The following is a 13069-nucleotide window of genomic DNA, read 5'->3' on the forward strand; positions in this document are numbered from 1 at the left end:
AGCCCTCATCTCAGAGTCAGTTTCTGGGACCCACCATAAGGTGGGCCACCTCTCTGTTAAAACATCCACGCACATTGTGTACTCTGCCCCATGACATACCTGTGCCTTTTAATCTAAAAGTATTATCTGTAAGTAACCTTCAGGCAGGTGTTCCAAGATGCGGGTGTGGTTCAAGGCCCTTGCACTTCCAATGGGGGGGAAGGGGAGAGGGTGGTGAGGTCCGGTGCTCTGGGTGCCTCCATTTATCCTACCCCCCTTTCCATATTGAGCAATTAAGACCCCAGCCACACAGGCAGGTCACACAGCACACTGGACCCTAACCTTGTTCAGATTTCTTTATTGAAAAATTAAAGTCATAAGCTCTGTATATAAATACACTGACGTCGCTGGTCACCGGCAAGGCCTCTGGGATAGGCTGGGGTGCAGTGGAAAGCTGGGGTATTGGGTCCCCAGGAATGTGCAGAGGGAAATAAATAATAAATACCATGGGGGACAAGGAACTAGGAGGAATGGGGGTATAAATGGGGTGGGGGGTGCTTTATGCTTATTTGTGGCACTAAAGGTCCTGCAAGATGCCCCTCTGGCTGGGGGCCGTGTCCATCAATTTTCATGTGACCTCACTCTAGAGACCAAGGCCGAGGCATCTGGGGATGGGCCAGGTCCTAGCTGGCCAGGGGGCACAGTGCCCCCCCCAGTCAACCCAGAGGAACAGGCCCTGGCAGACCTCAGGTGGACTGCCAGGACACAGGCACTCTCCCCTTCCTCTTCCTGAAACCCACACTTGTAGAGAGTGCCAACTGTGTACCGGGCATGGCACCAGATCCCGACCTGGCCTTCTGTTTGCTTTGCCTGGCTCTCTTCTCCCGCTTCTGGTTCAGTGGGCCAGGAAGGAGTAGGGGGTGTCTTCCTGCTACCCCGGCCATGCAGCCCTGGCCCCACTAGGAGCTTAACAGTGCCAGGGGGGAAGAGGGACCTGGGCCACGGGCTGGACAGCGGTGGGAGGCCCTCAGGCCTCGGCCCCTAGAGCATCACATTGAACTCGGTGACCAGAAAGTCGATGTAGTCACACTCCTTGGTCTTGAAGGCCTCTGCGATGATGCGCGCAGCTTCCCGATGCTCCTTGCCCCTAAGTGTCAGCCCGTTCACTTCCAGGATCACGTGGCCCACCTTGAGCTGCCCACAGTTGTGGGCTGAGCCGCCTCGCTGCAGGGGCAAGACACAGGGCAGAGGCACGTAGGGCATCTGAGGACTGGGCTGGCCTGGCTTTGACCACCCACTGGGTCAGGCCTGACCTTGCCAACTAGGCAGCTACAATCTGGGTGTCCGCTGCCTTGATTAGGAAACTGAGGCTCAGGGACAGCAAAGGCCGTATGAGCCTGGGTCTGCCCTTGGGTGTCAGATCACCTCTGGGGTGGTGAGAAACAACCCTGGGATGCTGGGAAACAACCTTCCAGGGGCAGAGAGAGATAGTCAAGCAGGGCCCCTGGGGAATTACCTGAATTGTGACAATCCTAGGCAGGGGCTGGCGGGTATTGGCGCCACCCTCGATGGCGATGCCCAGGGTGGCCGCGCTTTTCTTCACTCGGACCAGGGTGGATGTGGGCTCCAGGAGTCCAGGCTGCAGATATGAAGGAGACGAATGACAAGGCCTTCTCAGTGGATAGGCCTGGGCACGGCATACCTTTAGGTCAGCCGGGCTCAGATGCCAGCCCATGTTGGGAGCCTCCAGTATGCCAGGCAGTAATCTAAGCACTTGGTGTTCTCAACTCCTAATTGCTACAAAAATCCCTGAGGCTCGGGAAGTTAAGGGGCAGCCCAAGGCTGCCTGGTGGTGGCACCAGGACTTGAATCCAGGCCAGACTGCCTCAGCCACCATGGCATGTCAGAACTGAGCTTTTAGATTTTCAAGACCAACCTTCTGTGCTCAGCTTGTCAGTGTCACAATGAAGGCAAGACTTGAACTGGACCTCCAGCCTGATACCCTTTCCGGTACCCACATCCCTCCAGTGAGGGGCTCTCTCAGTCCCCTGTGGTCACTCATCAAGCTGAACCCTGGTCAGGGACTTCTTGTCCTTCACCTGGGGCCTGCCCTCCCCTCGAGGACCCTCTGTGATCCCCTCTTCCTCACTCACTGGTTTGTTGGCCCCCTCTGTGCTCCTCTCATTCCGAGGTGGCTCCTTGCTGCTTCTGCTCTTGGTGGACGCCATCTGTCTGCCTCGGCCAGGGGCGCTGGCCTCTACCTCGCCGGCATCCACACCACTGTCCTCGCTCAGAGTCTGCCCACTATCCGAGAGCTGTGACAGTGTGGAGGCTGCTGGGAGGGGGGACAGGAGAGTATGATTTATACAGCTGGGGTCAGGGAGGGCTTCCTGGAGGAGGCTCCCCAATTACGTTCTGTGCCTCTTCATCTATAAAATAGGGATAATAACAGTACCAGCCTCAGTACCAAGACTGTTGTGGGGGATTAGGTGAGCTGCTAATATAGGCATCATCCCCAGAACAATGTCCATCCAGCACACAGACAGTGCTGTATAATGCACTGTTAACTCTTATTATCATGTGTGTCAGCTCAGTGCCAGGTCTGGAGCAGCAGTGATCCATCTGACAGCTCGGGTTTCTCACCACCTCCCACCTGCTCTCCGTTAGCTGTCTTCCCTCTCGGAGCCACGGAGCGCGGGGACTCTGCATTCTGCATCCATCCTAGTCTGCCCACTGCACGGCACACAGCAGACACTCAGTACTTGTCCTCTGACCATCTGCCACCTTCCCTGGCCACAGTGGGGCCCCACATATCACTTTAGCCACAAGATGGCAGCAGAATCCAACAAAATGCACCCCACTCAGCTGGGAGGAGATCCAGAGCCTGCCCAGGGCTCAGGCTTCCCAGAGTGAAAGCAGGCTCTGCCGTTCCCTCCACCTCTTCAGCTGGATGCCCCCTGGAAACTCCGGGACTGCAGCCTTGGCCTGTCTTCCTGGGTTCCTGGTAGGTCTATTCTGCACCTGACCCTGCAGCCCCAAGTCAGGAGACCCCCAGGGGCCCACCTTTCCCCCAGTTCCTTCTCTGTACCAAGCCCTGGTGGACAGAGATCACAGAAGCCACCCCTGCCCTCAACAAGCTCAGTCTTATTGGGAAGACTGGTAAGTGAATGCAAGGGGACTGGGGCTGGGCGCTCAGGAGGAGCCAACCCTCACAGCAGCCTGGCGGGGCTGTCACTGTCACCTCCATTCTAGGATGGAAAGGCAGCTCAGAGAGGTACAACAGCCAGCCCACAGTCACACAGTGAATACACACAGAGGCAAAGCCAGGACTCACACTCGAGTCTCTGACTCCCAAATCCCCTCAATGTGGGCTCAGGACCCTGTTGCCCAGCCACCCTGACCCTGAAGGGGGAACACCTGGGCTAGAAGACCCCCTTGCTGGGTGAGCACCTGTTTCCACCTTCACTGTGCTGGTGGGCAGATCAACCCAGAGAGGACGCCCCACCCCCCACAGATCACACAGGAGCACCCGGGCCCAGCCCCCCCATGTCTGCTGGTACTCACTGCGTGTCTGGGGCAGCGCCCTCACTTCATTCACGTCAGGCTCGCTGTCTGGGCGGTGCACCTCCACCATGACAAAGTGCTGGTTTGTGCCTGTCTGGTCTGGGCGCCCAGAGGGGGAAGGTGGTGGGAGGCAGCCCCCAGCAAGCATGGCCTCAGCAGGGGGACTTTTTAGGTGCGGGGGTGACTGGACCCGTGGGAAGGGGCCAATGGGGTGCTGGTTGACCAGGGCCAGGTGGGCATCCAGTGGCCTCTTGGCGCCGGGGTTGGCAGGGGAAACGGAGGCGTAGATGGGGGAGGAGGGTGCATCCTGTGCTGAGGGGGCCTGTGGGGCTGGTGCGGTGCCTGCCGGAGGGCTGCGGTTCTGCGGAGCTGAGAAGACGATGCCCGAGCGGGAAGATGCCGAGGAAGCTGGCTTTTGGTCCTGGCTTCCAGGCTTCCTCGGCTGGGCCAGAGGTGGTGGGGGAGGAGGCGGCTTGTAGCTAGGCAGCCCCTCGGCTGTGGATTTGACATCATCCTGCCAAAAGACCCAACAGGAGTAGAAGGAGTCAGAGCCCATCGTGGCTGGAAGAGCGGAGATCTGACAGCCGAGTGGGCCAGGCCCAGCTGGAATTCCGTCCCAGCTCTATCAGCTCTTGGCCACACTGCCCTGAATAATGCAACACCGAGTGGAAAACTTCTCCCAGCATCTCGGCAGCTGATAAGCATAGGGATCCTGGCTGCGTCTCTGGGGACAGCACTGCTACCTTTGGGAATTGAAGTCCTTGGCATCGGCCAGGGCTTGTCACAGGGAACAAGACATAATTAGAGCTGGGATGCGGAGAATGGAAAAAGAATAAAGGCATTTCTTTGGCTTTTCGTTTTAGGAGATTATGTTAGCTACTAGAGACGGAAGGTGTGACGGAACTGGAGGCAGAGAACGTGGATAGAAGGAGGACAAACACGTGGGCTGGGGTGCTGTGTGGCCCTGGGCAAGGCACAGCACCTCTCTGAGTGCACCTCTGGGCAATGGGGGAAACTGCACTGACCAGCAGAATTGTGGGATGTGAGGAGCAAGCTGTATAATGGGTTAGCAAGGTGCCTGCAACCCAGTAGGTGCTGGGTGACTGGCAGCTATGGATACTGTCATTACTATTCCCCCTCTGCCTGTGCCAATATCCAACACTATAGCTCTACAGCAGCACAGGCACTATTCCAAAGGCTTTACTTAAATTAACTAATTTACCCCTTGCCACAAACTTATGGGTTAGGTACACTCTTCTTATCCCTGACAGACGGGAAAACTGAGGCACTGTGAGGTTAAGTAACTTGCCCGTTAAGTCACACAGTCAGTGGCAGAGGTGGTATTTGAACCCAGGTAGTCTGGTTCTAGAGCCCAAGCCATTCAAAAGTTATTTGGGTCAGAATCACAAAGTGATACTGCCTAGATTACTGATGTGTATACATGGGCATAAAGTCATATTTAACTTCCGTTTCCAGCCCAGTCATATTACCTCTTCAGGGAGCTCTCTCTCCATGCGCTCTATGTTTCAGTATTTGCTGTGACTGTTCAGATAACATATCAAAAGCAACACCAACTGGGCAAACAAACAGCCTGACAGCCCCACCTAAAACGCCAAGAAGGAGCGGTCCTGGTTACGCTAGAGATAGCAGAGGGACACACTGTGCACAGGCCTGCATTTGAGAGCTCACAGCCCCGTCCTCTGTCTCCTCCCAATGGCTCTCACCAAGAAGAGAGCCCCCCGGGTCACAAACAGACCACCGAGGGCAAAACACAAGGAAAGGGCCAGGCAGCCTTTTTACCAGGGATACATCTGGGAGGGTGTTCACATTGCTTTGGACAGCCTGGCCAGTCTCCTCCAGGTCCAGAGTGTTCTAGAAACGGAGAAGAAAACAATGTGAGCAAATAGAAACCAAGAGGGAAAAACCAGTTTCCTCTCTAGACTCCCAAAATCTATGGACCCTATGCCACCTTCACGTGGTTTATGTGACTCCTGATATGCCCCACTCCATTGGAATTTATTTTATGTATTAAAATGAATGTCGATTTCCTTGCTGGTCATTTTGAAATCAGTTTTTCTTTGAGACTTGCTCATTTCCAGGCCTCCCTGGAACAACCTGGAGATGTTTTCGGGTGACTCTGACCTTTACTGGGAAGCTTGGTGCTGCTCAACACGCTCAACACCTCCAAACCCAAGGCTTCTCTCTACTGCTCCCTCACAGGATCCCAGGCAGATGTGCAATGGCAAGACGCAAATAAGAGGTGGATGGGGAAAGTCCCCCTATCTCTTTCTCCCTCTTCTAATTTTAATGGGTTTAATAGTGGGGGCGGGGGGGGGGGGGTTAAGGTTTAAATGGATCTTACTTTGCAAAAATGCCCATTTCCTCCTTCCTTCTCTAACTCACCAGGAGAAGCCTATTGCTATCTCAAGTGACATTGAACTGCAGAAAGGCCATCTCTAGGTCCTTCCTGAGATGTGGAGCAGCGCTCCTCTCTCAATTGGGCTCTCCTGAGGGCTCAGGGGAGCCATTTCTCCACCCCACAGAACCCAGGATGGCAAAGCCTCCACGACCAACACCTAGCTCAAGTCTCAAGTGCAGAAATCAATACTGACTGAGCAGTCTCAATGCTCCAGACTGACAGGGCCTGGGACACAGAGGAGGTGAGACATGACCCCTGCCTTCAGTAGCTTAAAGACAGTGAGGTTGACACAAAGCACAGAGGACTGTGCACAGAGTGAAGAAACACAGGCATATAACACAGTTGGGGAGGGCTTATCAAGGAAGGCTTCCTGGAGGAAGAAGCATGGCTGAAAGCTGAGTCTTGTGGGTAGGCTGGGCAAAGGAGGGAAAGATGGGTGTTTCAAAGGGAAGGTCGTGCATAAAGCAGGAAGGATAGAGGATGTTTGAGAATCTTCCAGCGGTTCCACACGAGTCAAGCACGGAGCTGCTTGGACCTGAAGGCAGTGGGTTGCCATGGAGACATGGTCAAGTTTGCCTTCTGTGAAGTTCCCACACTAGAACAATGCAGGCATACTGGGGCCTCCACATGGCCTGTTCCCCCTGCCTGGAACATTCTTCCCCTCAGCTATCCACAAAGCACGCTCAACTTACTTACCTCTTTCAAGACCTTACTCAAATATGACCTCCTGAAGAGGTCTACCCTCACAACACACCTAAAGTCACAATTCCCATCCCCCTGCCCTGCTTTGTTTTTCTCCTTGGCACTGATCACTATTCTTCACCCAGTGGCCAAGATGTAATCCTTGAAACACAAGTCAGATAATGTCTCTCTCCAGCTCATAACCCTTCAGGCCTTTCCTTCTTACTTAGAGGAAATTCCAAACTCTTCACTCATCCTGCTACTCCTCCAACCAACTGGATGAATGGTCCTGCCTCAGGGCCTTTGCACTCACTCTGCCCAAGGGCTCCGGGTGCACTCCCTCACTTCATTTAGTTCTGACTCAACGAGGCCTTCCTGGATCAGCCCTGTCTAACACAGCACCCCTCCCACACCCCACTCTAACCCCTGACCTTGCTTCGCCTTCCTATATAAGACTTCTCACCACCTGATCTTAGGCTATTAATTTGCTTATTGTTTGTCAGTAGGATAAAAACTCCTAAGAGGCAGGACCTGTAACTACCTGGTCCCTCCTCTGTCCTCAGTGTTGAGGATACTGGCTGCTTGATAAATATTTACTAAACAAATTAATGAATCCACAAACAAACTAAGGAGTAAATGAATCAACCAAACACTGTGGCTGTCACGGGGAGAAGGCTGAAGCAGGCAGAGAATGGAGGGAGGTAGCTACTGCGATCATCATGGGGAGAATTCATAGTGGCTTGGATTAAGGTGAGGGTAGTGGGTGGGGGTGGAAGGCGCCCGACTCCACACCTCCTAGGGCAGAGGCGGCCGGGTCATCCACACTGATCCCCACCTCCAGGGATCCTCCCAAAGCCTTGAGCATTCTGGGTGGTCCAAGGGCACACGATCGTGATCAGGGGCCCATCACGGGAATCGACCGATTTACAAGATGCTCAGTCCTCCTGGCTCTGAGCCTCCCACTCCCAGGGCTCCTCTGGTCCCATGATGCCTCTGGCACAAAGTCAGGCTGGGACAACTGCCCCGTTTACCAACAAAGCTGAGGCTCACATGCAAACCTCAGCCTCCTGACGGGCTCCTGCTCTCTCCAGCCAGGTCTCCCCCATCCCGCCTCACAGAAAACGCTGCCGACAGCCTCAGTGGTTCGAGGATAGGTGGAGATCCCTAGGGAGGTGGACTGATGAGGTTGCTCTCTCACCCACTCACGAGTGACACTGTTCTGGCTTCTCTGCGATCACACCCAGCTCTGCCGCTTACAGATGACCGATGGTGTGCAAATCACTGAATTGCTCTGTGTCTCACTTTCCTTGTCTGTAAAATGGGGTAACAGCAGCTCCTCCCTAATAGGGTTGATGTATTAACACCTAAAAAATGCTCAGAACAGAGCTTGATACAATGTAAAAGGGAAGGCGACTGCTACACACACCAGAAGCCTGACACCTTGCAAATGTGGCTCAGCAATCAAATAAGCTACAGCACAGTGTGCCCTGGCCCCATGTGAACCCCTGACGGAAAGGAAACTGCAGCCCTCCCATACGACCCCTCCAAACTCCAAAATGTAAAGCGTCCAGTGTTCCCTGGAAATAGCCCGGGTGGGCAGCACAGGCCACCCGCAGTGAAGGTGAATGGCAAGGCGGGGTTGGGTACATGCAGTGACTTCCCAAGAGCTGGCAATCACAGTTCTGATCTCAGCAGGAGACACGAAGAGGGTCAGAAGCATGGGAAATGCTTACAGCAAAGACAAGAGGGGCCCTCACCACAGCCTAATGCAGCACTGTCACCTGGCCCCAGAATTCAACTGGCAGCCGCCCTGGGGACTCAGATGACAGTCCTGGTGGGACCCAAGACGGGATTCTGTCCCACTGTGACACATTAGGAGCTTCCAGCAGTTATTTAGTCACTCAACAAGCATTTATCCAGTAGCCTTGACTTATGAGGAAAGCTCATGTCCCCAACCCCAAGCTGAGGACCACACACAGTAGCTGCTGCCAAGCTCTTGTCCAGGATCACTGATGGGGCTGGCAGTTGTAAAAGGGCCCATGAGAGGGGAAAGGAAGGATCCAGAGCCTGACAACACAAGCATGTGTTTGCTGAGCACTACAGGGAGGGCGTGACTTTCTCTTAGCAGGAAGGAGATCCGAGAACTACAAACTGGAGGACCTACTGTGTGCCAGGCCCTCTACTGGGCATTTCGCTTAAATGATCTCATTTGATTCCCAGTGTGAGACAGGCACTATGGTTCTCCCCGGCTCACATCTTTTATACATAAGGTCAGAGAGGGGGGTGACTTGTCCAAGGTCACACAGCCATTTTATAGCAGATCAGGTTTCTAACCCAGGTTAGGGTGACCCCCAAAGCACACACAGTCCTACCGGACCCTAGAATTGGATGGAGCCCTGATACTGTAGGAACTAGAGGGCCCCAGGAGTGACTCTCTCTGGACCAAGAGAAAACAGTCATGGTTGGCCCTTGGCCTCAGCCATTCTCTGCTATTAATGGAATTCTGGAGCCAAGACTGAAGGCAGGGATGGAAGGGGGGAAGGAGAGGGAAGAGCGGGACAAATGGCCAGCCCTGGGAGGGAGACCTGAAATGGAGCAAATGGCAGACGGGTCGGAGCCCAGCCCAGTCAGACTCCATCTGCCAAATCCAGACGCTCAGGAGCCCCGAGTCCCCAAGCCATGTTTCTTGTGCATCTGAAATAGCTGCAGACAGCAGGCTAGGAACCCAGGGGATGCGTCAGCAGAAACACTCGCGGAACAGGCTTCCAGAGCAGGATCAAGGTCAGAGCTCACACAGGGTCGCCTGAGCATCCTGGGCCCCCCCACCCCCAGCTTCTTGGGGTCCCTTTTCTCCTGCACCCACTGAGGCCAGAACCCAGCTGAAGGACTAAACCCAGTGGGATCCTTCACCCATTCCACAGCTGAGGTGCCTGAGGTTCAGCGAGGGAAGGCCACCTGCCCAAGGTCACACAGCAAGGATGGGGCAGGAAGCTGAATCTAAATAAAGTCTGACTGTTACCCAGACTGCTTCCCACAAGGGTCAGGATGCCTTCAGCACCTGCTGCTCCATCTCTTCCACCCTTCAATCTGTGTTGGTTCCAAAAAGTCCCTTCCTTTCAGAGAGAAAAAAATCTCTTTGTGTCTGAGTTGGCCCAACCAAGGCCCGGATATCCCAAGAGTCTGGTTTGGGGACAAAATGAAATGAAGTGATGAGGGGTGATCACCTGTGCCAAAGTCTTCCAGGTGGACTCCTGGTCCTGAAAGTGGAGGTGTGCGTGGCCCAGGTGCCGCCTCAGCAAAGTGAGGTCCTCCTTTCCCTTCCCTCCCCGGCCTTCCCTCCCCTCCAGCCCAATTTCCCGGTCTCCAGGTCTCCTTCCCCTCCTTACGATGGGAGGGCTCTTACATAAAGGTGCTATTTTCAGCCCTTTGTTCTTCTTGCTGCTATACTTTGATGTCAGGACCACAGGCTTCCCCCACGTCTGCCCCAAGATGCACAAGGAGAGGCCCGAAACTGGGTGGCTCTCCCCCTTCTGTATGTGGAAAAGTTGAGCACTGAGTCACAGAGGCGCCTGGAAGGTCACAGGACACAGCAAGAGACAAGGAGGGACACCAGAGAGGGAGGAGTGAGAATAAGAGAGGAACGAGAGGAAGGAGAGAACCTGAGAGAAAAGGCCTGGAAGGGACAGGAAAGGGAAATAGGACAGATGAGAGAAAAGCGGGGCACGGTGGGACAGCCAGAGCTGGAGCTGAGGAGAAGCTTGTCTCCCAGGAAAGATTGGGGGGTGGGGGGGGGGCAGGACAGCTGTGTGAGCCGGGTACAGCTAGAAAGTCCTGGTGTTTCTGGGGTGCAGTGGGGCTGCCCAGAGGGCAGGGGACAGGTCTGAGCGTCCTAAAGGGTCATGGGGCCAGACACTGGGGTGACGGCCATGCTAGGGACACAGAACATCCTGCTCCTAACCTCTTCAAGCACGGAGTGGGGTGGAAGTCTGGAGGCTGGTGGGGAAGGTCAGAGTGGACTGGGACAGAAAAGTCCCTGGGAAGCCTGTGCACGAAGACCTCCAGAGGCGAGGGGTCACGGCCTTGACCCAAGGGAGCCTGTTCAGTGTGGACAGACAGTGCTTCCTTCTGGCCCATTTCATCTCCCTGCCAATGGAGCGTGAGCCAGGGGATTCGGGCAAAATGGAAACTGGCCCCATTTGGGGCAACAGTCTGGGGCATCTGGGTCACTGATAGCCAGCTGCCTGCCACCTTGCCTCTCTAAGTGCCAGGCAAAGGACATTTTCCTATGACAAGGGAGGCGAATGTTTAGAAGGCCGAAACATTAGAAGAGAATCCTGAGTGGCTGGGAGTGCGGTTCCATTTCAGTTTCTGCTCCACATTTGCCGGGCCCCCACGCTGTTCCAGGCCATGGGCTGGCAGTGGGGACACAGACAGGAGAAAGGTGTGGTCCCTGCCCACACCCCACCACCTCTCCCTGCTTACTAGGGGAGACAAACTCTGGAAGAGGCTGAAGCACCGCGACAGGCATTTTAATGGAGGTATGGAAAGCACGTGAGCTCCATGATGTCAGGAATTTGGGCCATGAGAAAGAAATGTTTTAGGTAGTTGTCCATCCACACCATCCACATTGGGGGTTGTTACGCAGCGTGACTGAAGCCGAAGCTCACTCATACACAGTGTTGTTACAGACCAGAACCTGGCGCTTACTTAGTGAACACATGTTATTTTGCAGGTTCAGTCTCTGGAGTAATTTTGCAGCCCTTGTCCGAATGCACAGAGGAGTGGTGGGAATACAGAGTTGCCATTCCTTTCTGTGCCTCTCCTCAAGTATTTCCCAGCATCTCTCTCCCAACAGAGAGAGGAATCTGAGTTAGAGGCGTGGTGGGTTGGGTGGGTCTGCCTTGGTCATACAGATAAACTGAGGCCAACGGTGGGTGAAGGACTTTCCTGAAGGTACACTGCACGGTAGGGACAGAGCAGAGGAAAGCTGTGGGTCTCCCGACACCCAGGATGGGGCCTGGAGCCCTGCATTCCTGCAGGGGGGACTTCTAGGAGGAGGAGTTTCTGTCCTGTGGCTCCAAACACAGGCAGCATGAGGTGTCCAGTCTGCTTTGTGTGTGGAAGGAGGGGGTTCCCAGGAGACACCAAGGCCACAACTAACCAGAGGAGCTGGTGTCTGCAAAGCTCATCACATCTCTTAGCAGCTCAGGCTGCACAACCTCCCAGGCCCTTCTTGGGACTGAACCTGTTCCTGGTTCAAACCCACCCTCGTCTAGTCTCAACGATCAGAGGCATCTTGTTCAAACCAAGTCAGACCATGTCAGCCTGGCTCTAACCTGCCAATGGCGCCCATCTCACTTACAGTCAAAGTCAAGGTCCTCAGCACCATTCTGCCACTGCCCTTCCCTGCTCCAGCCTCACAGCCCCCTGGACTTGGCTCAGACACTCTAGGCTCGCTCCACCTCAGGGGGCACTTGCTGCTCCCTCTGTCTGAAGCGCTCTTCCCGGGGGTGGGCCTGGGCATCCCCCTCACCTCTTCCCACCGGGGGTGGGCCTGGGCATCCCCCTCACCTCTTCCCACCGGGGGTGGGCCTGGGCAGCCCCCTCACCTCTTCCCACCGGGGGTGGGCCTGGGCATCCCCCTCACTTCTTCCCACCGGGGGTGGGCCTGGGCAGTCCCCTCACTTCTTCCCATCGGGGGTGGGCCTGGGCATCCCCCTCACCTCTTCCCGTCTATACTCAGGTGTCACTTCCCGACCACCCCAACCCTCCCCAGACCCCCGCCCGCTTTGTTTCTCCTCAGCACTTCTCACCACTTACACTGTATTTCAGTTATTTATCTCACACCCCGGCGTGGCCCTAGTTCCGCAACAGAAAGGATTTCTTCGTGCTCACTACCGTATTCCAGCGCCCAGAGCTGTGCACGGCACACAGCGAGCACTCAGGCAGCATCGTTAACAGAACAGAAGGAAGAGGAGGGAGGGAGACAGATGGACAGGCAGGCAGACAGATAACGTTAACAAGCAGCTGGTGGGCTCCTCCAGGGAGGCATCACAACCAGACGGCAGGGTTAACAGCAGCAGGCCCGGGGTGGATCCTGACTACCACTCACTGGCTGAGCGACCTTGAGCAAGTCGCTTCTCCTCTCTGAGCTTGTTTTCTATAAAGTGGAATATCAGAGCAGCACTTGGCACTCCTAGTTACTGGGAAGGTCAAAGATATGACTGGAAAGCATTATCCCAGTGCCATCGAGAACTCTAGCAAATGCCAGCTACTGTTAGGAAAGGCCTCAATTATGGGCCAGACTCTGTGCTGAGCACCAGGGATTCAGTGGTGACTCCAGACATAGTCGCTGCCTTCCAGCAGCCTGTGGTCAAGGTGGGTAACTGGCTGGGCTGGTACAGATGATTAGAATATACTGAGAAA

The 13069-nt window shown here is 55.0% G+C and overlaps 1 protein-coding gene across 3 annotated transcripts in view; it reads right to left on the reverse strand.

Moving 5' to 3' along the window:
* Positions 1 to 318: 318 nt before the first annotated feature.
* Positions 319 to 13069, reverse strand: part of WHRN (whirlin) — a 63562-nt gene continuing 50811 nt past the window's right edge. The window contains exons 8-12 of one of the 3 annotated variants that reach the window (XM_081151368.1): positions 5344 to 5415; positions 3544 to 4057; positions 2133 to 2311; positions 1496 to 1618; positions 319 to 1203 (exon numbers count right to left, since the gene is read on the reverse strand). In XM_081151368.1, the coding sequence (XP_081007494.1) occupies positions 1021 to 1203; positions 1496 to 1618; positions 2133 to 2311; positions 3544 to 4057; positions 5344 to 5415 (1071 nt within the window). In that variant the 3' untranslated portion in view covers positions 319 to 1020. Of the gene's footprint in view, positions 1204 to 1495; positions 1619 to 2132; positions 2315 to 3543; positions 4058 to 5343; positions 5416 to 13069 lie in introns of all 3 variants that reach the window. The other 2 variants (XM_081151367.1, XM_081151369.1) reach the window with 2 other exon arrangements.

This window comes from Miniopterus schreibersii (assembly GCF_964146895.1).
Source record: "Miniopterus schreibersii genome assembly, chromosome: 11".
NCBI lineage: Eukaryota > Metazoa > Chordata > Mammalia > Chiroptera > Miniopteridae > Miniopterus > Miniopterus schreibersii.